The following is a 24,840-nucleotide window of genomic DNA, read 5'->3' as shown; positions in this document are numbered from 1 at the left end:
TTTACATGGCATTCAGCTATTGACATTCTTCTTTGAAGGCTGTAACCTGCCAAATAATCATGTCAACCTTTTTTTATTGAAATATTTTCACCCTGGAGCAAATATCCTTACTTTGTACTTATCTTGGGTTTTGCTTTCTCATTGTTGGCTAATGCCAAGCTGTGGTTGAAAGAATATCTGTCAAATATAGATCATTAGTAAAATGCACTGAAATGAATCCTAATAAATTATAATTAATCTAGAAAAAAATTTAATACTATATTTAGAAGTTAAATTGGAAATAATTTGGGGGTTTTGTCAGTAATTTTTTTCTTTGTGAAATAAAACAAATTGCTCATATTCCATAAACTAATTGGTATAGCTTAAATGATAAGTTTGAAGGCTATAATTAAGATACAGTGAAATGGTTTTGATAATACACTCATTTAAAGGTAAAAGTTTAAAATATTTTTCCTAGGTTTTGTTTCAAGTTGATAAAACATTGTGAATGTTAGGACTGCATTTATACCTAAAAGTTGATATAAGGATGATGAACTGCACTTTTTAATGTTTATTTAAAGTGCAACATTATCTACATCCATTTTGCAAACAGCTAGATCATGCTTCTCCTACATCTTTACACAGAGCTCTTGTTTAGAAACCTAAGCATGATAGTTCTGGTAATGTTTTCTATAAGAAAGTAAACATGAAGATGTTCTTTGGAAGGTCTTGAGTAAATGTTTTCCTATTTTTTTTTCATTTTTCATGTATTGTGTTCAGTAAATTGCTCACAACTGACTTAAACAGGACTGTATGTCCAATATATTCATTATAATCTAATTTTTACTAATAGTTCTGCAATAAAGAAGGGTCAGAGTGGAAAATTATTTCAAGAGTAATGGGCACTAAAATATTGATATTCTTGTTCTGTAAATGACAAGTTATATGGAACATTACTAGAACAGAATTAGTTCAGTGATCTATTAGTAAGTAGCCCTGCAGAGTAGCATATTCAATGTCACATAATTATCTATTTTACTGTACTTTAAACACATATCTTGGTCATATTAATTACTTTGGTGGTCTAAAATGAAATGAATTAAACAATCGTGTGAGGGTCCAGCATATTGGAATAAAACTTTGTTCCAAATGCCAAACCCAAATCCATAGTTTGGGGATTTATTGGATGCTCAAACTAAGTCCAGACTTTTTGTAAGATTTGTGAACCTGGAAAATTTGGATTTTCATTCTAATTCATTTTGGCATAATTACTTTCTTAACTAATTAGTAAATACAAGACAAAAACAAAATTTGGAAATTCAAGTGGAAATTAAAGGGAAATTCCAAGGATATGAAACCATGGCAGAAAGAAGGGTTAAGCTAAATAAAATTATTGTATCCTCAAAAATCTGAAATCCCATAAGTTAAATATAGAATCATAGGATCATTTAGGTTGGAAAAGACCTCTAAGATCATCGAGTCCAACTGATAACACTGTCAAGTCCACCACTAAGCCATGTTCCTAAATGCCAGAGCTACATGTCTTTTAAACACGTCCAGGGTTGTGACTCAACCACTTCATTGGGCAGCCTGTTCCAATGCTTGACAATCCTTTCATTGAAGAAATTTTTCCTGTATTTCCATTTACTTTTGTCCTACTGCTTGTTACTTATGAGAAGAGACTGACACCTACATCACTACAAGCTCCTTTCAGGTAGTTGTAGAAAGAGTGATAAGGTCCCCTCTGAGCCTCCTTTTCTCCATGCTAAACAACCCTAGTTTCTACAGCTGCTCCTCATAGGACTTGTGCTCCAGACCCTTCACCAGCTTCATTGCTCTTCTTCAGACACACTCTAGCTCCTCAGTGTCTTTCTTGTAATGAGTGGCCCAAAACTGAACACAGGATTAGAGGTTTGGCCTCACAGTTGCTGAGTACAGGGGGGAATCACTTGTCACAGACATCTTTTATGAAAAATCCTTTCCTTAGGATTTTTCCTCCTGAGAAGCTGAGAGGCCTCAGGAAAAAAATGTAAACAATGGTTATCTGCTGCTGTGGAATGCAACAGGTGGATCTTTGATTGGCCCATGTTGGTTGTTTCTAATTAATGGCCAATCACAGCCCAGCTGGCTCGGACAGAGAGTCCGAGCCACAAGCCTTTGTTATCATTCTTTCTTTTCCTATTCTTAGCTAGCCTTCTGATGAAATATTTTCTTCTATTCTTTTAGTATAGTTTTAATGTAATATATATCATAAAATAATAAATCAAGCCTTCTGGAACATGGAGTCAAATCCTCGTCTCTTCCCTCATCCTAAGACCCCTGTAAACACGGTCACAATCACTCCCCTAGCCCTGCTGGCCAAATTATTGCTGATACAAGCCAGGATGCCATCAGCCTTTTTGGCCAAGTGAGCACACACTGGCTTGTTCAGTCAGCTGTCAACCAGCACACACAGATCCTTTTTTGACCAGCAGTTTTCGAGACACTCTTACCCAAGCCTGTAGTGCTGCATGGGGTTGTTGTGACCCAAGTACAGGACCATGCACTTCACCTTGTTTAGCCTCATGCAAGCTCTGCAGAGCCTTCCTACCCTCCAGCAGATTAACACTCCCACCCACCTTGGTGTCATCTGCAAACTTACTGAGGATGCACTCAATCCCCTTGTCCAGATCATTGATAAAGATATTAATCAGAACTGACCCCAATACTGAGCCCTGGGAAGCACCAAGCCACCAAATGGATGTAATTCCATTCACCACCACTCTTTTGGCCTGCCCATCCATCCATCCATCCATCCATCCATCCATCCATCCATCCATCCATCCATATTTTTACCTAGCAAACAGTATGCCTGTCCAAGCCATAAGCAGCCAGCTTCTTCAGGAGAATGCACTGGAAGACACCGTCAAAGGCCTTACTAAGGTTCAAGTAGACAACATCCACAGCCTTTCCTTCATCCACTGAGTGCGTCACCTTGTCATAGAAGGAGACCAAGTTAGTCAAGCAAGACTTGCCTTTCCTAAACCAGTTCTGACTGGGCCTGATCCCCTGGGTGTCCTGTACGTACCATGAGATGGCACTCAGGATGATCTGCTCCATAATGTTCCCTGGCACTGAAGTCAGACTGACAGGCCTGTAGTTCCCTGGATCCTCCTTCTGGCCCTCCTTATAGGTTTGCTAACTTCTAGTCAAGTAGGACCTCCCCCATTAGTCAGGACTGCTGATAAATAAAAACTATAAAAATATTTCCTTTTTATTTTTTTGTTTTCTTATACTGGTAAATGACCATTTTACTTGAGTTTAGTGTGCATGACCCTGAGATTAGCTCAGTTGGTTAGAGCGTGGTGCCAATTACAGCAAGGTTGTGGGTTCAATCCCTGTATGGGCCATTTACTTAAGAGTTGAACTTGATCCTTGTGGGTCCCTTCCAACTCAGAATATTCTGTGAAGCTATGTTAGTTACTATTTGTTATATACAGAGGTACAGTCATGTATTAGAAACTGTTTGCCTAAATGCTTCCAAAATTACTCACCAAAATTCTGCAATAGATTACACAGGAAAAAAAAAGTTGATTTTGTTCCTCCTAGAAGCAAACAGGCTACAACAGAAAGGGATTGAGCCCATGATGCTTTATAGCTATACAAGTTATTTTTCATATCATCTAGATTGCTTTTTACCTTATATTTGATCGTTTCTTCTTTGTATTTGAAAGACAATAAACCCTATTCAGTTAAATGTAGTACTGGGGTTTTTTATTTGTATTTTTTTTTAATTCTATGTGAAGAGAAATAGTATATCATTCCAGAATTAAAAATGTATTAACTTAGTTCTATTAGGGTTTTTTTTTTAAATGCAATAAGTATAAATTACATTGGTTATTTTATTTCTTTGGAGTTCTAGCAATTTTTCTCGAAAGCACAAATAACTTCATAAAATGTTAATGTATGGTACTGAATCTGAAATATTTTTAGAAGTGGAGCTATCTGAGCTCACAGGTACCATGAGTCTTGTTATTTCCTTGTAAACCTAAAAAAAAAAATTCCATAACTAAGGCATCATGGCATATCTAGCATTGAAAGAGATTTAAAGAGATTATATTTGCTCAAAGAACAGTCACTGTATTAAACAGGCCTTGAGTGGTCTAAAAAATATCAGTTCTATGTTGTACAATTAAGTGGGGGTTTTCAGTAGAGTAATAATGAATTTATATATGTTCACTCTTTCATATTTGACATAGCTCCAATGGCTTTTAGACAACTATGAAACTGCAGAAGGAGTGAGTCTCCCCAGAAGTACCCTTTACAACCATTACTTACGTCATTGTCAGGAGCACAAGTTAGATCCAGTCAATGCTGCCTCCTTTGGAAAACTCATACGGTCAATCTTCATGGGATTACGGACCAGAAGACTGGGAACCAGGTTTGTGTTAATAAAATCTTCAAGTTTAACAGAAAAATATCAATAATAATCATGAGCATGAAGCTCATATGTTAAAATCAAGCAAGGAAATAAGCAAATAAAAATATTTAAAACCTTTCTGTTAAGGGAGTTGCCAAATCCAGCAGACTTCAGGACTCAGGGGACTCCTGGTCTGCTATAGCCAGATTCTGTGTACTCTTATGACCCAGATATCTTCCATCTCAGTCCAATCAATGCAGTTACTGCTGTTTCCATTTGCAGCTCCAGATAGCAGTGAGACTGAACATGTGTTCCAAAGATGCAGACAAACACACACATGACACTAACACAGCTAACCACAGAAGCTAACACAGGGCAATGTCTTTACCAGCACCCATATAGACACTCATAAACATGAACACAGACAGCCCAATTCTGTTCTTTCTTTCCAGTTGACCAGGACTGAAGTTGATTAGTGAAACATTCACAAACCCTCACTCACAAGCATACCCCATTTATGGAATTGTTTTATTCACCATGACTGCATAAGTAATTTAGTTGATTTTTTATTTACCTTATTCTATTTAAATGAAGCCCAACAGTAAAGTGCCAGAAAATATAGTTTAAGTGAACTGATTTTCAGAAGCTGGTGGAGTTATATCAGTTTTATACCAGAGTGAAAGACAAGCCTAACTTTTATGTACTGTTTTCCAGTCAAGGCAAATGTTAATGTGTGATGTATATACTAAAGAAACAATGTTATTTTTGTTCTTTCATGAAGGGGGAACTCTAAATACCATTATTATGGGATTCGTGTCAAACCAGATTCTCCCCTTAATCGGTTACAAGAGGACATGCAATATATGGCTATGAGACAGCAACCCATGCAGCAGAAACAGAGGTATAGTGTTATATGAAACTACCTTTTCATATTTCTAGTTCTTGGAACCTTACTTGTCTGCATTTATGTGGCAAAGTTGAATCTCTAATGGAAATTTTTAAACTTCTCTTGGAAAAAATAAAGGTTTGTCAGTTCAGCAGCTGATATCACTGGAGTCTGATATCAGTAGACATTTCTAAAAACTCATAAATTTGAAAAATTGATTTAAAAAGTAAGATATTATTCAATTCTTCAGAACAGACACTTCTTGGTGGTTTTGGGTTATTTGATCAAAAGATGGGGGGGAAAAGTAATAGGAGCTTTGAGTTTCAAATCCTGCTGTTCATTTTCATGTCTTTATTCAGCACATATAAAAAATTATAGAAGAACTTGTTATTAGGTTCAGTTTTGTGTTGATGTCCTCCTCCTGGCAAGAACTGATGCATCAAACTCCTGGACTTGAGCAGAGAAGACTTGGGCCTCTTCTGGGCTCTGCTTGGAATAATCCTATGGGAGACAGTCCTACAGGGCAAAGGAGTCCAGAAGAGCTGGTTTATTTTTCAAGGATCACCTTGAAGTTTAAGAATGGTCCATCCCAACATACAGGATGTCAAGCAAAGGTAGAACGAGGCCTGCATGGATGAACAAGGAGCTCCTGACAAAGCTCGAACATATAAAGAAAGTATACAAGAGGTGGAAGCAATGCCAGGGAACCCAAGAGGAATATAGAGTCTGTCTATAGACTCTGTATAGACTGTCTGACTGTGCAGGGATGATGTTAGGAAAGTCAAAGCCTACCTATGAAGGACAAGAAGATTATTGGGAGTTGTCAGCATGTATTTACAAAGGGGAAATCATGCTTGACCAACCCAATAGTCTTCTAAAATTAGGTGAATGGCTCCGTGGATGAAGAGTGAGCAGTGGATTATGTCTATATTGACTTTAGCAAGGCTTTCAAAACTGTCTTCCTGTCAGGGAGCAGCAAGGGCTGTCTTCTCCTTAAGGAATGGGAAGTTGGGAGTTGAGTACCATGGTATACACAGCAGAGACCTCACCAGCCTAGGCCTAGTCCTGCAGTATCCAAGTGAAGTAAGCAGGGCAGATCTGGAGATGGGAGTCAGATTCAACCGAGAGTCCAGATCATCAGACAAATTTGTGATGATGACACACGTGCAAGGTCCAGCCAGGAAGTCAGTCCACAAATCAGACTCAGGTCTGGTGAGGACAACCAGGGTCAGACACAGTCCACTGATCATTGGGTAGGTCCCTAGGGGCAAGACAGGTCCAAGGTCAAGACAGAAAGCAAATCCATAATTTGGGGTCTAGGTCAATGGGCCATACCAGTCACAGGTGTGGGTGTGGCTGAGATAGAAATCAGTAATCCTGCAGCACAGGTATCTTATCAATGTGTATAAATACCTGATGGGAGGTAGTAAAGACAAAGCCAGACTCTTCTCAGCAGTGCCCAGTAACAGGACAATGAGCAATGGGCACAAACTGAAAAAGAGAAAATGTCATTTAGTTGAAAAGCACCTCTGGCAATTGTCTAGTCCACACACACACACTTGCAGCACAAAGCAGTGTCAGCTAGAACAGGTTGCCCAAGCCCATGTACAGTTGGGTTTTGAACTTTTCTAAAGGTGGAGACTCCACAAACTTACTGGGCAAACTGTATCAGTGCTCAACCAGCCCTAGAGTAAAAAAACCCAAGAATTTTCTTATGTTAAAGCAGAATTTCCTGCAATTCAATTTGTTCCCATTGCTTTTTGTCCTTTCACTGGATACTAATGAAAATAGTGGGAATCTGCTTTATTTATTACATCCCAACAGTATCTCTATAAAGTAGTTTTGAAGATCTTTGTTCATCCCCTAAATCAATTCAGGGGTGCAAAGATTTCGGTAAAATAAATTTCCAAATCCCAGGCATTCTAAATAGATGAAACGCAGAGAGTAGGGAGCTAGCATGACTGTGTGATATTTACAAGGTAAAAAACTTAGTACTGTCTGTTTCCTGTGCAAAATCAGATATACTAATATACTTTTCAGAAAAGAGGTGTTTATCCAACAGAAAAATAAGAAAATTTCATTGAAAAGATTGGGAATCCATGAACCAACTGCTACCTACACAATGTTTTGTGCAAAAACTGCCAAATTTGAAGGTTTTTATGTAAATTTTTGATGGAAAAATAGACATTTTAAAAGCAAGATCAGATGTCTTCTTAATATTTTTATCACAATGAACTGTGGTTAACATAATAATAATTTTAAACAAAAGTTTAAATATATATATAAAACACCAGCATTTCTTATTCTAATATGTTTAATATAATTTTGCTGTTCTCTAGCATGCAGAAATCTTTCATTTTACTTTTTATTTCTGTTTATATCCTTATTCTGCAGGGTTTAGGATACTTTTGGTCAGATTTTCTTCTGAAATGTGTATGGGGGGAAAGCTTGACCCATATAGTTACTTGTTTATTTTAATGGATATAAAGATTCTCATGTATGTACTAGACCACAGAGGTTAATGCTTGGGAGGTGGGGGACAGGATAAAAGAGCTACATGTAAGAAAAACAAACAAACAAAAGCATGCATTAAGCTGCATTACATTTTTTAAACACTACATTTCTGAACTAAGACTTCTGCCACAGTTATGAATCATGCTTAGTAAATATTTGAGAATTTTGGTATATAACTGTATATTTTTATAAATTTTATCTTACAGTCTTCATAAATCTATCGTGTTTTTACATGATATAAAGGGCTTAATACTATAGCTTGAGTCATTAGGAGCAATCTTTATTATTTAGTTTTATGAATATTTCTAATTTTATTTAAAAACTAAAAAAGTTTTAACTTACATGCAATAATTCTCTTTTAAAAAGATATTCAGAGCAAAGAGAATCTAAGAATCATGAATGTTTCCTTCTCCTTTCTGATAACTCAAGCTGGGAAATATTTTTCTCCTTTAAAATCATCTGACAACTGTGTTTGCTTTTTCTGTTAACATGTATCAATTTTACCCCCTCTCCATCAATCACATTGAATCAGATAGACACTTTGAGTTCTTGACAAAGTATAGGCTGAATTTATGCTACAGAACACTTTTTCTCATTCTTTCTTAATTTGAAAGGTCATGCAACTTTCCTACTTGTGTGACGCTGCATTCCCAGAATTACAGGATATGATGAGTTGAACAGGACCAACAAGGATCATCGAGTCCAACTCCTGGCCCTGCACAGGACCATCCCCAAGAGTCATACCATGTGCCTGAGAGTATTGTCCAAATACTTAGTGAACTCTGTAAGGCTTGGTGGTATGACCACTTCCTTGGGGAGCCTGTTCTTTCTAGGGCCCAACCACTCTCTGGGTGAGGAACCTTTTTCTCATATCCAACCTAAACCTCCCCTGACACAGCTTCAGGCCCTTCCCTTGGGTCCTGTCACTGGTCACCACAGAGATCAGTGCCTGCCCCTCCTCTTTCCCTCACAAGGAAGTTGGAGACTGTAATGAGGTCCCTCCTTAGTCTCCTCTTATCCTGGCTGAACAGACCAAGAGACCTCAGCTGCTCCTCACACAGCTTCCCCTCAAGGCCCTTCACCATCTTTGCTGCCCTCCTCTGGACACTCTCTAATAGCTTAATATCTTTCTTATATTGCGGTGCTCAAAACTGCACACAGTATTTAAGGTAAGGCCGCACCAGTGCAGAGCAGAGTGGGACAATCACCTCCTTTGACTGTCTGGCACTGTTGTGCCTAATGCACCTCAGGACATGGTAGGCTCTCCTGGCTGCCAGGGCATACAGCTGATTCATGATAAACTTTCCATCAACCAGGACCCCCAGGTCCCTTTCCACGGCACTGCTTTCCAGCATCTCATTCATCAGTCTGTCTGTACATCCAGGGTTGCCCCATCCCAGGTGCAGAATCTGGCACTTTCCCTTGTTGAACTTCATATGGTTGGTGATTGCCCAGTCCTCTAATTTGTCAAGGTCTCTCTGGCTTCGAGGGAGTCGAGACCTCCTCCAGTTTTGTATCATCTACAAACTTGTTTAGTATACCTTCCCCTCCTGCATCCAAGTAATTTATGCAGATGTTGAAGAGCACAGGGAGGAGGATGGAACCCTGCGGAACCCCACTAGATGCAGGTCATCAGTGTGATGTCATCCCATTCACTATAAGCCTTTGTGCCCAACCCATGAGCCAGTTGTTCACCCATTGCATGATGTGTTTATCCAGCTGTGGGCTGGACATTTTGTCCAGAAGGATCTTGTGGGAGACACTATCAAAAGCTGGGCTGAACTCCAAAAAGATTACATCAAGTGGCTTCCCTTGATCACCTATCTGGATTACCTCATCATAAAAGGAAATCAGGTTTTACAAGGAGGACTTTCCTCTCATAAAGCTGTGCTGGCTGACCGATGACTGCATTGTCTTTCAGGTGTTTTTCAATACCTTCCAGAATAATCTTCTCCATAACTTTACTAGGCACCTAAGTGAGACTAACAGGCATGTAGTTTCCTGTCTTGGTTTGAAAAGACAGATGTCTGCTTAAGGAAGGTAGGAGCCTCCCCTGAAATGGAAAATGTAAACCCCCTCCCTCCGAATTGTTATAATTTTGAATTTAAAAGGCTCTCAGGCAAAGATATGGGAATAGGAATAACAGTTCTTTACTAGGAAAACTAGAAAATACAAATGCAATAATACAAACAAAAAAACCCCCAAAACACTGACAGTCAGAATACGACCTGACACCCTGTGGGTCAGGGTGTTGGTAGCAGTCCAATTAAATGGTGTATGCAGTCCTCCTGGAGTGACAGGTGTGGTTCTGTTGAAGCAGTGATCCTGTAGAAGGGTGTAAGTTTCCTCTGAAGGTCCAGTGGTGGTGTAGATGGACCTGGTCTTCCTCTGGGAATCCAGTGCAGAAGACAGCTACTCCTCTGGGAATCCAGTGGGAAAAGACTGCTCTGGTGTTCCAAAATCTCAGATTATATCCAGGTAGGAATGCTTGGCTCCTCCCCCTGGGCGGAGCATCTCACAATGGGATGATGTCATTTTATCAGTCATGCAGTGAGACTCAATGGCCCATTAACAGAAGGTATCTCCCCAGAGGGAGGACTGGTTTGTGGAAGAGATAAAGAAAACTGCCCAATTAACAGAAGCTAACTGCCCCACCTCTAACAGATGGCAAATAGAATACACACTTATCTTACAACCCAGGACATTTCCACGGACCTCCTTCTCGCCCTTCTTGAAAATCAGGACAACATTCACCAGCTTCCAGTCAGCTAGGACTTCTTCGGATTCCCAAACTGCTCAAAAATCCTTGAGAGGTTTTGCAATGACATCAGCCAGCTCTTTGAGGAGCTCAACTCCAGTTGAGGTTTGACCATACAGATTTTCTCCTAACAGTGGCGAGCAGCATTTCTGTATTCTTCACATGTCCCCTGACCTTGCTTCCACTGGCCATACCCTTCTTTTTGGCCTTATTTCCAAGAGAAGATCCCTGTTCAGCCAAGCCAGTCTTCTGCCTTGCCTGCTTGACTTCCAACACTTGGGAATCGCCTGCTCCTGTGCTTTTAACTGGTGGTGTTTAAAAAGTGACCAGCACTGATGGACCACAGCACCTGCAAAAACATTTTCCCAGGGGACCTTATTCACTAATTCTCTGAGCAACCTGAAGTCTGCTCTCCTCATGTCCAGAGTTGAGGTTTGATGGACCTTTTCTCCTGTCAACAGAGATTTTAAAATTGATCTCTTTGTGATCACTGTGGCCAAGACAGCTGCCAATCTCCACTTTGCTCATGAGTTCCACTCTGTTGACAAGCAGTATGTCAAGGAGGGCATCTTTCTGAGTAGGCTCCCTAAGGACCTGTTCCATAAAGTTGTCATCCAGGTTTCTTAGGAATCTTCTGATCCTGTTAGTACCAGCTGTGTGATGGTCCCAGTTAATTTCTAGCAAGATGAAGTATCCCATAAAGACAAGGACAGTTAACTTGGAAGCATCATTGTCCTGGCTAGGAGGTCTATGGTAGACTCCCATGATAACATCTGCATTATTTGTTTGTCCTTTGATTCTTAAGTTTTTGGTAGTGGGTAAGGTGCTGCCCTGTGCTGGACACAGCTGGTTTCAGCTGCCTTGCTAATGGACCCAATGCAGGCCAAAGCTGAGCCAATCAACAAAGTTGATGGTGCCTCTGTGAAAACATACTTAAGACAGGGCAAAACCCACCACACATGCAGAGGAGTAGGGCAAAAAAAAAAGAGTGAAAGCCAGCTGTATGAACAGAGGTCAAAGAAGAAGGTGGGGGAGGAGGTGCTGCATAGTGCCAGAATCAGTATTCACATAGCAACTTAACAGACCATGCTGGAGCAGTTGGATATTTTGTGAAGGAACTGCAGCTCATGGAGAATCCATGACAGAGAAGTGTGAGAAGGAAGGAGTGGCAGAGAGATTTTCTTATGTACTGACCATAACACCCTTACACCCTTGAGCCCATTGCCTCACTGAAGCGGCTGCATGTAACCTGTGTCAATCGCAACGGGGGGGAAAAGATGAGTCTGGAATGAAGCCATGAGCCTGGGAAAGGAGGAAGTGCATTTTAATATTTGTCTTTTTGCTTTCTGCTACCTGAATTAGTAATTACATTTTTATTTTAATTGGTGATAAGTTTACTTAATTTTACCTAAATTGATTCTGTTTTGCTGCAACAATCATTTGTAAGCATCTCCTGTCATTATCTTGGCTTACAATCTTTCTTGCTCCCGTTCTTCCTATTTTCTCCATCTGACCCACTGGGGCAGGGAGGGTGTGAGTGGCTGAGTGGGAATTTCACTGTTATCCAAGGCTAAACCACCACAAATGTGAATATATCCAAAGACCTGCTAGAGGTATGCTTGTGTGCAGTGTTTGACATGGCCCTTAATTCAGGGTCTGAGATTTTAGAAATTAATTTCAGTTGAGTGGCAACAACCACTGAGCTAATGCAAAGGTTGCTGAGTCACAACTGTGGTCAACATAAGCTATGGGAGTACTACTTTTGTATTCCAATAAGCAATTTAAAAATAGTACATGTAAACTACAGATGACTGTTGATAACAGTCCCATCTCCTATTTGAGACAGTAGCTTGGACTCAACAGACACAGATCAAGCAATTTAAAGCACCTTTGTACTGGAATTGAAGAAATGCACAGGTAAGGACTTGCCTCACCTATATAGGTATTAGCCCTGCCTTTCAACTGTAGCTGCTATATGGCTCAGACTTCCAAATGGAAGTCTGGTTTGTGTTTGACATTCTGGTGCTAGATCGTTTATGGGAAGTGTCTTGGTTTGAAAGACAGGTGTCTGCTAAGGAAAGCAGGAGCCTCCCTTGGAATGGAAAATATGATCCCCTCCCCTCCAAATTATTATAATTTTGAAATAAAGGAGCTTTCAGGCAAACATATGAGAAAAGGAATAACAGTTCTTTACTAGTATGTGTATGTATAACGAGGCAAACAACAACAATGGTAACAACAAACAAAGAACAGAAAACCCAATAAACAGTCTTCCCGCTCTTTAAGCACTTTCCCTTTTGGTGTAGTTATGGCTGCAGTCGGCAGGGGTGCTAGTGGCTCCTCAGCTGGGCAGGGCAGGTGGCGATGATTCCCCTGTGGCTGCAGGGAGCGCTGTGGCACGGGTTTTGGCCTTCTCCCTCTCACGTGCATGGGGGGTGGGGTGGGGACAGCTGCCACCCTTGGGCACAAAACAAAACAGATCAAAAACCACCAAAATTGGATGGGATAATAAACCATCCCCAAGACAGGAATGAAATGCCAGGATATTTAAATAATTGAATCACAGAATCACAGAATGGTTGAGGTTGGAAGGGACCTCTGGAGGTCATCTTGTCCGACCCCCCTGCTCAGGAAGGACCACCTAGACCAGTTGATCAGGACTATGTCCAGATGGCTTTTAAATATCTCCAAAGAGGGAGACTCTACCATGTCCCTGGGAAACTTGCTCCAGTGCTCAATCACTGGATATTTCCTGATGTTCAGAGGGTATCTCCTATGTTTCATCTTGTGCCCATGGCCTCTTTTGTTTTCACTGTGCACCACTGAATAAAGCTTGGCTCTATCTTCTTTGTATCTTCCCTTCTAGGATTCATATACATGAGTAAGATCCCTCCAAGTCTTCTCTTCTCCAGACTAGAGTCCCAGCTCTCTCAGTCTTTCCTCATAAGAGAGATGCTCCAGGTTCCTTAATCATCTTGATGGCCCTTTGTTTGGGTCTCTCCAGTATGTCCATGTCTCTCTTGTACTGGGGAGCTCAGAACTGGACACAGTACACCAGGTGTGGCCTCATCAGTGTTGAGTAAAGGGGAAGGATCATGCCTCTCCACCTGCTGGCAATGCTTTGACAAATGCAGACAAGGGTACCATTGGCCTTCTTTGCAGCAAGGGCGCAATGCTTGTTCATGTTCAACTTGATGTTCATGAGGACTCTCAGGTGCTTTCCTGGAAGCAGCACAACCCTTTGTAATATCAGACACTCTTCCCTGTTTTGGTGCTGTCTGCAAAGTTGCTGAGGGTACACTCTGCCTGATCATACACATCATTAATGAAAATGTTGAACTGGACTGGACCCAGTATTGACCCTTAAAGTACACTGCTAGTCACTACACTTTTTGCCACTGATCATCATCCTCTTGGCTCAGCCATTGTGGTAGGTTGACCTTGGCTGACTGCTAACTGCTCACCAAGTTGCTCAGTACAAGAAAGAAAAATACCACAAAATGCTTATGGGTCAAGATAAAGACGGGGAGATCATTCAGCAATTGCTGTCACAGGCAGAACAGGCTCAACTTGGAGAAATTAATTCAATTTATTGTCAATCAAATTTGGATAATGAGAAATAAAAATACATTTAGAAAAACATTCCTCTCAATTCTTGCTTCTTTGCAGGCTCAACTTCACTCCCAACTCTTGTAACTCCTCCCTCCCAGCAGCACAGAGTGATGGGGAATGGGGGTTGTAGTCAGTTCATAATGCATTATCTCTGCCTCTCCTTTCTCCTCACCTGCTTCAGTGTGGGATCCTTTGCACAAGAGACAGTCCTTCATGAACTTCACCAGTGTAGGTCCTTCCCATAGACTGCAGTTCCTCATGAACTCCAGCATGGGTCCTTTCCATGGAGTGCAATCCTTCAGGAACAGACTGCTCTAGCATGGGTCTCCCATAAGGTCACAGGTCCTGCCAAAAAAATCCTGCTCTGTGTGGCCTCTTCATGGGCTGCAGCTTCTTTCAGGGCACATCTACCTGTTCTGGTGGGGGTTCCTCATAGGCTGCAGGTGGATCTCTGCATCTCCATGGATCTCCATGGGCTGCAAGGGAACAGCTGCTTCATCATGGTCTTCACTATGGGCTGCAGAGGAATCTCTGTTCTGGCACCTGGAGCACCTCCTCCTCCTCCTTCTTTTCTGATCCTTGGTGTCTGCAGAATTTTTTCTCACATATTCTCACTCCTCTCTCCCAGCTACTGTTGTGCAGCATTTTTTACTCTTTTTAAAATATGTTATCACAGAGGCACTACTAATGTCTGATCGGCTCAGGCTTTGGCCAGTGGTGGGTCCATCTTGGAGCTGGCTGAAACTGGCTCTTTCTGACATGGGGGCAGCTTCTGCTGTCTCCTCTCAGAAGCTACCCCTGAAGACCCCCACTAGCAAAACTTTGCCACATAAACCCAATATAGCCATTCAGCCAATTCTCAATCTATCTCAGTGTCTGCTCATCCAGCCCATATTTCATCAATTTTTCACCTTATCTACCAGGCCAGTCATTTCATTGTAGAAGTTTATCAATTTGGTCAAGTGCGAACTCCTTTTGGTGAATCCATGCTGACTACTCCCAATTGCCATCTTCTCCTTCATGTGTTTTTAAATGGTTTCTAGGTTTAGCTGCTTCATCAACTTCTCAGGAACAAGGTGAGGCTAACCGGTCTATAAAAACTGTTAAAACTGTTTGACTTCTATAATGTCACCTGTAATAATGCCAGAATTAAGGCTTTTCCCCAAGATAAAGCACATTGGAGCAAGTGGTAGCATAATCCTGGCTCCTAGTACCTAGATTTTTTTTTTCTGTGTGAAAGTTCTTTTTAAACCCAGGAAACTCAAAAGACTGTTACTTTTATACATTCAAGACACTTTGGATTCTACTCAAAGAGCTGAAAAAATTGTGAAATAATAAATTTTCTAGAAACTAGTGGAACTATGTGAACATACTGATTTTGATTTAAAAATAGAAATTGATCTTCTGCCAGACATTTTTAGCGTATAATGAGTATAATTCTTTAAAAATTAGGTTTTTTGATTGCAAAGAGATCTATCAAGTGATGACAAGTTTATCCATAAGAGTTCAATGTCACTGTTGATCAGGTAGGGAAAAGGTAGGGAAAAGTACTGGAGCTAACTACAAATACAATAATAGGCTACAGAGCTACAAATATATGTGTAAAGAATATAGAGAATATATAAAAGAAAAAAAGGCAAAAATCAATTCAGCATCACTGTGATACTAGAGATTAATCTTCCTAAAGTTGATTACAGTTGTAAAATTTATTTCTGCAGGCCCGGGATTTTATCCTGGGCCTTTACAATAACTAAACTTCATAAAAAATTCATGGAGATTTAGATGATGACAAAAGTTTTTGTTTTCAAGTATTCTCATTCCTAAAGTTATCATACTCTATGTTAAGGCCAAGAGGTGTCTTTTGGAAAAGTATACGTCTTGTTGTTGTGGTTCGACGCTGTCCAAATGCCAGGCACTCATGGAAGTTGTTTGCTTACTCTCTCCTGCTACAGTTGGGTAGAGGAGAGGGGAAAAAATTAACTAACAGTTCATGAGTTAAGGACTGGGAGAAAAAAAGACTTTAACAGCAAAACAGGTTCAAATTTAAAGGTATAAAGTAAATTTATTATTAACAGAGTTAGAGGAGGAAAATGGGAAGTAAAATAAGCCTTTAAAACACCTTTTTTCCCCCCAGCCCCTCCATCTTTCCCACCGACAGCACAGGAAGACAGGGCATGAGGGGGTTTGGTCAGATCATCTTTCAAGATCTTTTTCCATTCACTCAGGGAGAGGAGTCTTTTTTCTGCTATGCCATGGGGTCCCTCCCACGGGCAAAACCATCATCCCCAAACTGTTGTGGCATGGGTCCTTTGTCCACGGGGTGTGGTCTTTTAAGGCTAGGCTGCTCAAGTTTGAAAGCAATGGCTCTCTCTCTCTCTATCTCTGGAAACAGGGGCCCTCTCTCTCTATTCAGGTCTCCCACTAGACCACAGCTTTCTCAAACATCCACCCATTCTGGCATGAGCACTTTTCCCACAGGCTGCGAGTGGACCTCTGCATCCCCTGTGGACTTCATGCATTAAAAGGGGACAATTTGTTTTACCATAGTCCTCACCACGGCTTGCAGAGGAATCTTGGCTCCAGCGCTTGAAGCACCTCCTCCCCCTCTTTCTTTTCCACTGACCTTGGTGCCGCCATGTTGTTTTCCCTCACATATCCTGAATTCCTCCTCTTCTCTGACTAGAAGAAAATCTTCTGCTTGTAGCTACCATTGTCAACAAGTTCCACCAATTCAAAGATTCTTGCAAGATCCCACAGTGCTGAGAAGTTGATCTCATGTAGGTTCCGCGTCAGGGAATCGCTCGTCATGCTTCTGCTGCTGGCCAGGCGGCCCTGCTGCCATTGTGCAGGCAGTGGCGGCTGCTGCAGCACTGACACTATTTAACACCTTTCTTTATGTGGGGCACCAGGAAGGGGAAGCTATCGTCATCACTCCTGCCCTTTTTGCCCACAGCGCAGTTGGCTAGGGGCAGCCAGGCAGGCAAGGCTGGCCACGAGCCACACTGGGGATGGCAGCGGCCGCAGCAAAAAACCAGGCCATGCCAAATCAACACACTTGTATATCACATGTTCTATGTTATTGTATAGTTAAATATATGTCTAGAATGACCAGAACCTTGGATGCTTGCTTCTTAAGGGAACTTTCTCATAAACTAAAATCTAAATAGCCACATAGGACATTTCTATTATCTATTGAATAAGATCAAAATGGGAACATGCTCACATCTGACTCAACTACTTTTAAGAGGAGCATTTTCAGAGTGGAATTTGTTGATGCTTCTAAAGTTAAAACAAAGCTTTACAATCTGCAATTTCAGACTTGAGCAACAGTTCACATGCATTGCTTTCTGCATTGAGGTTTGTCTAGTTTTCTTCTGGCTACAAAGCTACTTCAGAAGGACAAAGGTTCCAAGTTCTTATCATAAGAGCTATGGCAGAATTAATTTTCAATTGTGTTGAAGATGGCAGGCAGAATCTTCAGCCTGTCTGTGTGATGGTTTTAACATCTGACCACCCTAAACAGAACTCCTATTTGTATATTTGTCCTTTTTATCCTTTATAAAAGTTTTTGCGACTTAAATGATGAAGAGAATAGAATGGAACGGAATGGAATGGAATGGAATAGAATAGAATAGAATAGAATAGAATAGAATAGAATAGAATAGAATAGAATATTTCAGTTGCAAGGGACTTTCAACAATCATCTAGTCCAACTGCCTGACTACTTCAGGGCTGAACAAATGTTCAAGCATATTATTAAAGGCATTGTTCAAATGCCTCTTGAACAGTGACAGGCTTGAGGCATTGACCACCTCTGTAGGAAACCTGTTCCAGTGTTTGACTACCCTCTCAGTAAAGAAATGCTTCCTAATATCAAGTCTGAACCTCCCTTGCTTCAGCTACTTAGTTTAGGTAGCCTTCTCAGACCTTCTGAGCTCATGAGAGGTTTGTTACATGTTAAAATTATTTAAATTACTTTGTCTTCATACAAATGAATCACCCTTCTTTAGGTGATTAAACCTTTATTTTTGAGCTACTTGATTCCTGGGAAGACAAGTCCTTTGGAAAAGGAAATATTGTGTTTCTGTTTAGTGTAAATGCGCTTTAGATGTTAGTGGTATAGTTTTTAACCAAATTCCACAAGAAATTGGTAGTTGTGCTGTGATATGTGCTTTATGAATTTTATGTGTTGCCAATGTTCTACATTTCCTTGCTACAATTATTCTGATGTTACTTTTTTCTTTTGTGTGAACTAGCAAAACTGTATATTAAGACTCAGAAATCAGGCACTTACAAAAAAGTGATCCTAAAGAATGATTTTGTATTTGATCATTTTGTAGGTACAAGCCTCTGCAGAAAGTGGATGGAGTTCCAGATAGTTTCACAGGAAGTGGTCAACAGACAGGCACATCTGCTGAACAAACTATAATTGCCCAAAGTCAACATCATCAACAGTTTTTAGGTATGAAAAGATGTTATACTGTCGTCTCACTGATAATAGAACAAAAAGATACTCATAGGAGCTATATGTTCTGTATTGCAAGACTTCTGCAGTATTTAATATTCATTATGCAGATATAAAAAAAAATGTACAAAATCTATTTGCACAGTAGATTTAAAATATATTGCAATGCAAGTGTGGTGAAGACTCTGAGGCAAACTGCTCTGGCAGATGTGCTCTGGAGTCAAGGATCATGCCCAGGGACTGTGGAGAGAGTTCCTGAAGTGGCAAGACCTCAAAATTAGCACTGAGAGGTGCCTCAGCACCCCACCTTCCCCTCCCAGCAGGAAGCACTGAAGCTCTGACCCAGAGGCAGCTCTGACTCAGTGTGGGTGAGGTCAGGAGTGATGAGGTCCACTCCCCACCCTGTAACACCCCAGACAATGTATGGGGCTAAACTGAGGTTCCTTTGCTTTGGGTAGATGCAAGGGAGAAATACCAACCAGATATTCTCAAGAGGTAAAAATCCTACAAAGGTTTACTGGCAAAAAATAGAAAATCAAGGAACTTTGGCAAAAGATTTAGTACAACATAAAACACTTATCACGGCATCATCTTAGCCCATTCAACTTCGCAACCTTTAAACCCATTTGATGTTACGTTCCATGAGAAGAAAGTTAGAAGAAGAAGAAAGGGAGAAAGACGGGAAAGATATAGCAAAAGAGTCATAGCTACCAACTCTTGGGTTCCAACAATGCAACAGATAGAAAACTCCAAGATGAAGGTAGGGTTAAAGAATGACATGCTTGCCTTGTGCTCAGCCTTTTTAAACCCTTGGCCCTTCATGGGCCTTCCTCCCAGGTGGGACTTCCAGTTGCTCAGCCACTCAGGGGCTGGGTTAGGCAACACTGGGGGGATGCCTCCAGTGTTCTATTATTGACAGAGACTGCAGGGCTGGGGGGTATTGGGGGCAGGGCACCACCTCACCGGAGCAAGGCTGGACTGCCCCCTACTACACACATTCCAAGCATCCCAAACTGTCTCCAGACATTGATCTTTCCAGTCTCTGACACACCCCTACAAAAGCAGCTCCTAGGGCACAAAGTAGGTAAACAGGGCAGGGTGTGGCAGTTCAGGAAGGTAGAATGCAGTCACCCACCAGCTCAAGAGGAGAACTCGGTGGTCATTACCTTCTCAGAAGGAGCTCAGCTATAGTATCCACTTGGAGGGGAGCTATGTCCTCTGGACTTGCCAGAAAGGATGTGGTGACACAGACAGTGATGCCATGAAAACACGCAGCCATCTAGGTCTTGGGCTACAGGGAATGCCAGAGCCTGGCACTGGTACTGGATGGCAGTAGAGACAACAGCTGTGTGAGGTGTGGTGAAGTGGATTATCTGCTCAGCCCAGGGGCAGATCTAAGAGAGGAGGTAGAAAAGAAGTATCAGGGACTCTGAATGGTTGAGCCAATCTCTACCATTCCTAAGGCAAATGCACCAGCTGGCCACACCACAAGAAGAAAATGATCCCTTACACTCTCACTACCAGGCAGAAGGAGGGGACCTAAGAGATGAGAGGGAATGGAAACAGGTGTCTACTCAAGGCAGCAGGCAAATCCCCTCCTGGCCTACCTCACCTTCCCAGCTGCAATACAATAAGTATGAGGCCCTAGAACTTGAAGACCAGGCACAGAATCATCAACGTTGGAAGAGACTTCCAAGATCATCTAGTCCAACCATTAACCCAGCACTCCCATAATCACCCTTAAACCATATCCCCAAGTGCCATATCCAGATGCCTCTTGAACACAAATACAACATGGGCACCCTACAATATGAACAAAGGTCTGTCCAGGTTGGAGGAGTTGCCTAGAGTGAGTAAGTTTACCCCCTGCATCACAACTGCCTCAGTCAAGAAAAAAAGAGCAATTGTCATTGATGACTCCTTTTTGAGAGGAACAAAGGCCTGATATGCTGACTGGACCCAACCCATAGGGAAGTCTGGTGCCTCCCTGAGGCCTGGGTAAGAGACATTGCCAAGAAACTCTGTAGCCTGGAACAGCCCCCTGATTATTATCCATTACTGGTTTTTCAGGTGGTCAATAATGAAGTCCAAAAAAAAGTCTGAGGACAATAGAGAGGAGCCCCAGGGCTTTGGGATGACTGGTTGAAGGATCTGGAGCAAACAGTTTTCTCCTCTGTTCTGTCAGTTGCAGGGAATGATGGAGGTAGAAACAGGAAAATCATGCAGATGAATACCTGGTGCTGAGCCTGGTGTCACCAGCAGAATTTGGGTTTTTTTGATCATGGGTTGTTTTACATGACACTGAGCCTGCTGGCAACAGCTGGGGTACACCTGTCTCAAAGGGGTAAAAAGGATCCTTATTAGCTAGCAGGGCTCATTGAGAGAGCTTTAAACTAGATTTCAAGGGAATAAAATCAGGAACACTGGAGATAAGCCTGGGGGTGGCACGCCAATGACAGATGGTGTGCTAATGAGGTCCTTCAGTCTGTAGTCTTGATAGAGGTAGGAGATGGAGATCCATGCAGTAGCAAGGATGCACGGGTTATTGATGTGCTAGAAACCACAGAAGCAGCTGAGAATGGTCAAGCAGAAATTAGAGCTTCTCCCCCTGAAAAGATAGTGGATCAATAGCACAACTTAAGTGTATTACATCAATGCATTCAGCATGGGCAACAAACAGGAGGAACTGGAAGCCATGGTGCAGCAAGAAAACTATGACATAGTTGCCATCAGAGAGACACGATGGAACTGTCGTAGCATGGCATCCCCAGCCAGGTAATTGGCATTGACTCCATGATTCCAGAAGGCTGATCAATCACTTTATTATACTATACTTATTAAGAAACCCATCGCCTTTACAAACAGTCCGATACAGTTTGACCTAATTGGTCCTTTAATTAAAACCTCATCACCATTGGCTAATTAAGAAACCACCCTTTGGTAAACAAATCTCCATAACACATTCCACATGTTCACAACAACAGGTGCAGCAAGTGAAGATAAGAATTGTTCATCATTCTTTTCTCTGATCTTCTCACAGTCTTTCCCAGCATGATGCCTGGGAAAGTTGTGTGCCACTCTCTGTAGCCAGAGAGCTGCTGCCACAATGGAACAAGTCACACAACTGATGCAGATGGTCTTTCAGGTCCTTTCTAACCCAAACCATTCTATGATTCTATAACCTGATCTTCTTCTATGACAAGGTGGCCTGCCTAGTGGATGAAGGAAAGGCTGTGGATATTGTCCACCTAAACCTCAGTAAAACTTTTGACACTGTGTCCCACAGCATTCCCAGAGGAAGGGGCTGTTCATGGCTTGGATGGATACACTGTTTGCTGGGTAAAACACTGACTGGATAGCCAGGCCCAAAGAGTGGTGATGAATGAAGTTAAATCCAGTTGGTAGGTGGTCACAAGTGGTATTCCCCCGGGCTCAGTATTGGGGCCAGTCCTGTTTAATATCTTTAGCAGTGATCTGGATGAGGGGGTTGAATGTGCCTCTGTAACTGTGCAGATGACCCCAAATTGGCCAGAAGTGTTGATCTGCTAGAGAGTAGGAAGGCTCTGCAGAGGGATCTGGACAGGCTGGATCAATCGGCCGAGGCCAGTGGCATGAGGTTCAACAAGGTGAAGTGTTGGGTCCTGTATTTGGGTCACAACAACCCCATGCAATGCTACAGGCTGGGGGAAGAGTGGCTGGAAAGTGTTGGAAAAGGATCTGGGGGTGCTGGTCAACAGCCGGCTGGACTTTAGATGGCAGTGTGTCCGGGTGGCCAAGAAAGCCAATGGCATCCTGGCTTTTACATTTGCTAATGTAAAAATGCTTATTAAATGTGTTATTGCAGTAATTGTACACTTTGTTTTGAATTCATATATTGGGGATTTTGAAGCATCTCATCTTTTGGCACAACCTTGCTGTTACCAAAATCATTGGGAACCTTTGGCTATAGTTAGCAGGTTTTTTTAATTTCCTTTCCACTGTCCCCCTAGTTGACAGTGCATTTTCCCCCCCGTACCAGTATATCTGTTGGAAACACTTATGAGTAATAGTAAAAGCACATGTTGGTTACAGTAGAAAGGCTTTTAAATTTCAAGTAAGTATATGCTGCTGAGTCTACTAAACCCTAACATGCATGTCAATGCAAAAGCTCTTTGGTTGATCAAAATAAAACTAGTACATTATATTGATCTCTTATATACTGACATTAATATTCTGAAAATTAGTCTTATCTTTTTTTACATACAGATACAATATGTATGTGTAATCATTTTTATCTGCTACCTCTTAAGAATAATTTAACATCTTTTGTTTTAAAAATAGCTAGCTGGTTTGCTCACAATTTTATTGCAACTTTAAAACATGTTAAGTATGAAAGACATTCCTCTTTGGGCATTATGACCTTCTAGACTTTATTTCTTTACATCATCCTTACATGTTTTCTGATCAAACTGTAATTGGCATAATTTGCAATGTCTTTCTTCTGTTATGTTGTCATGGAAACAGATGCATCTCGAGTACTTCCAGAGTTTGGAGAAGTTGAAATATCTTCTCTGCCAGATGGTACTACCCTTGAGGACATAAAATCACTGCAAAGTCTTTATCGAGAACACTGTGAGGTAAGAAAAGTGTCTTTTCACAGAAATCATTTTTTGAAAATTCATGTCTTCTAGTGAGAATCAGACTGACACAAAACAGATTACAGCCAGCCTACTTGTATCTTATGTGATTCTCAAATATTTTGCTTATTCAGAAAGGACATTTACAAAAAGACCCCTGAAATTTCTCTCTTAACAGGAAAAAAACCCCCATGTAATAGAATACCGATACTGGAATGTAATCATGTGTAGATTTTGAGAATTTTAGATAAAACAAACTTTAGATAATATATATTCAGAATTGAGCTTTTTTAATATGAGATGGAATCAAATTATTATTTGTAATGTTTATGTTAAAAACAAACTAATTTTTTTCTTCAAGTTTTAAAGAAGCAGGTTGCTTAAGAACTTAAGGCCGCATTTTATATTGAATAGCGTGTTTTAAAATTATTGTTGAAGGTGTTTTAAAGCATGTAATGAACTAACAAAATTAATGAAATAGGTTTCCTTTGTGTTTTCACTAGTGTTAAAAGTTCAGTTTAAGTGAATTCACCTGATATATATATATGCTTAGGCTCTTTTCTGGAGGGCTGATCTTAGTCACTTGGCCTGATCTTAGTTTCTGGTTACACCAGTCCAGACAGCTGGAAAAATTTTTGCTACAAAGTTATTAAAAAGGATATTCTATGTTTATTTATAAGCATGCATTTTAATATTTTTTTCTGCAAAATGACCAGGGGCAGCTATACCCCGTGAAAGAATTGTGGGGAGAATCACTTAGAAGACTATCTGCACTGATTTTATATTTCTTTAGGCAATAGTGGATGTTATTGTGAATCTTCAGTTTAGCCTGATAGAAAAATTGTGGCAAACTTTCTGGCGCTATTCTCCCTCTGCTCCAGCTGACGATGCGGCTATTATTGAACTGAGGTCAGTAAATGTATCTTTGCTTACTGTTCAACATCATGATATAACAGCAGGAGTCAAATCAACAGAAGACTTAGTTTTACCTATAGGCTAAGAACCTTTTCTGATAACAATAGTTTTTCAGGTTAAATTTGTGTTGTCTGCTATTTGATATATACGGTGTTGGTATATGTCAAACTGCAGCCTTGAAATGATTGTATACATCTATTTTTTTCATTTGGATTACTAGATTCAAAGTATCTTTTCACAATATGTTGTCTGATCTGTTTAAATTGCAAGGACCATTTTTATCATATCTGCATTATTTATGGTCTGGAGCAGAACTTTGGAGGCCATTTTCCCCCCCAGTTTCATATGATGAAGTTAGAGTTTCAATTGGATGTAACAGAAACATCTATAAAGTTTTCATTAAATAATCTATTTCAAAATGGATTGCACTTATCTGTATGTAAATGCATTTCCATTTGTTACATTTATTCGCAACAGCAATCTGAGTGAAATAGAAAGTCGACTTCCAAAAGGAAAACTTATTACTCTGTGCAAAAATGAGTCTATTCTGAAATGGATGGGTAACTGTGACCATGTGATGTACCAGGCTTTGGTGGAGATTCTCATTCCTGATGTCCTTAGACCTATTCCTAGTAAGTTAAACACAGATAACATTTAATAAGACTGTCTTTTGTTTTGTTTTATGTGGTGAGATTT

The 24,840-nt window shown here is 40.8% G+C and overlaps 1 protein-coding gene across 1 annotated transcript in view; it reads left to right on the top strand.

Moving 5' to 3' along the window:
• LOC136568518 (transcription factor RFX3-like) overlaps positions 1–24,840 on the top strand; it is a 212,079-nt gene that overhangs the window by 123,635 nt on the left and 63,604 nt on the right. Inside the window, exons 6-11 of the mRNA XM_066568526.1 lie at positions 4,218–4,399; positions 5,160–5,279; positions 18,489–18,610; positions 23,117–23,229; positions 24,023–24,138; positions 24,622–24,776. Coding sequence (XP_066424623.1) covers positions 4,218–4,399; positions 5,160–5,279; positions 18,489–18,610; positions 23,117–23,229; positions 24,023–24,138; positions 24,622–24,776 — 808 coding nt within the window. The remainder of the gene's footprint in view (positions 1–4,217; positions 4,400–5,159; positions 5,280–18,488; positions 18,611–23,116; positions 23,230–24,022; positions 24,139–24,621; positions 24,777–24,840) is intronic.

The sequence above is a fragment of the Molothrus aeneus genome, chromosome W, assembly GCF_037042795.1.
Source record: "Molothrus aeneus isolate 106 chromosome W, BPBGC_Maene_1.0, whole genome shotgun sequence".
NCBI classification, from domain to species: domain Eukaryota; kingdom Metazoa; phylum Chordata; class Aves; order Passeriformes; family Icteridae; genus Molothrus; species Molothrus aeneus.
Note: the sequence above shows the minus strand (reverse complement) of the source record. Positions and strands in the feature narration are given on the sequence as shown.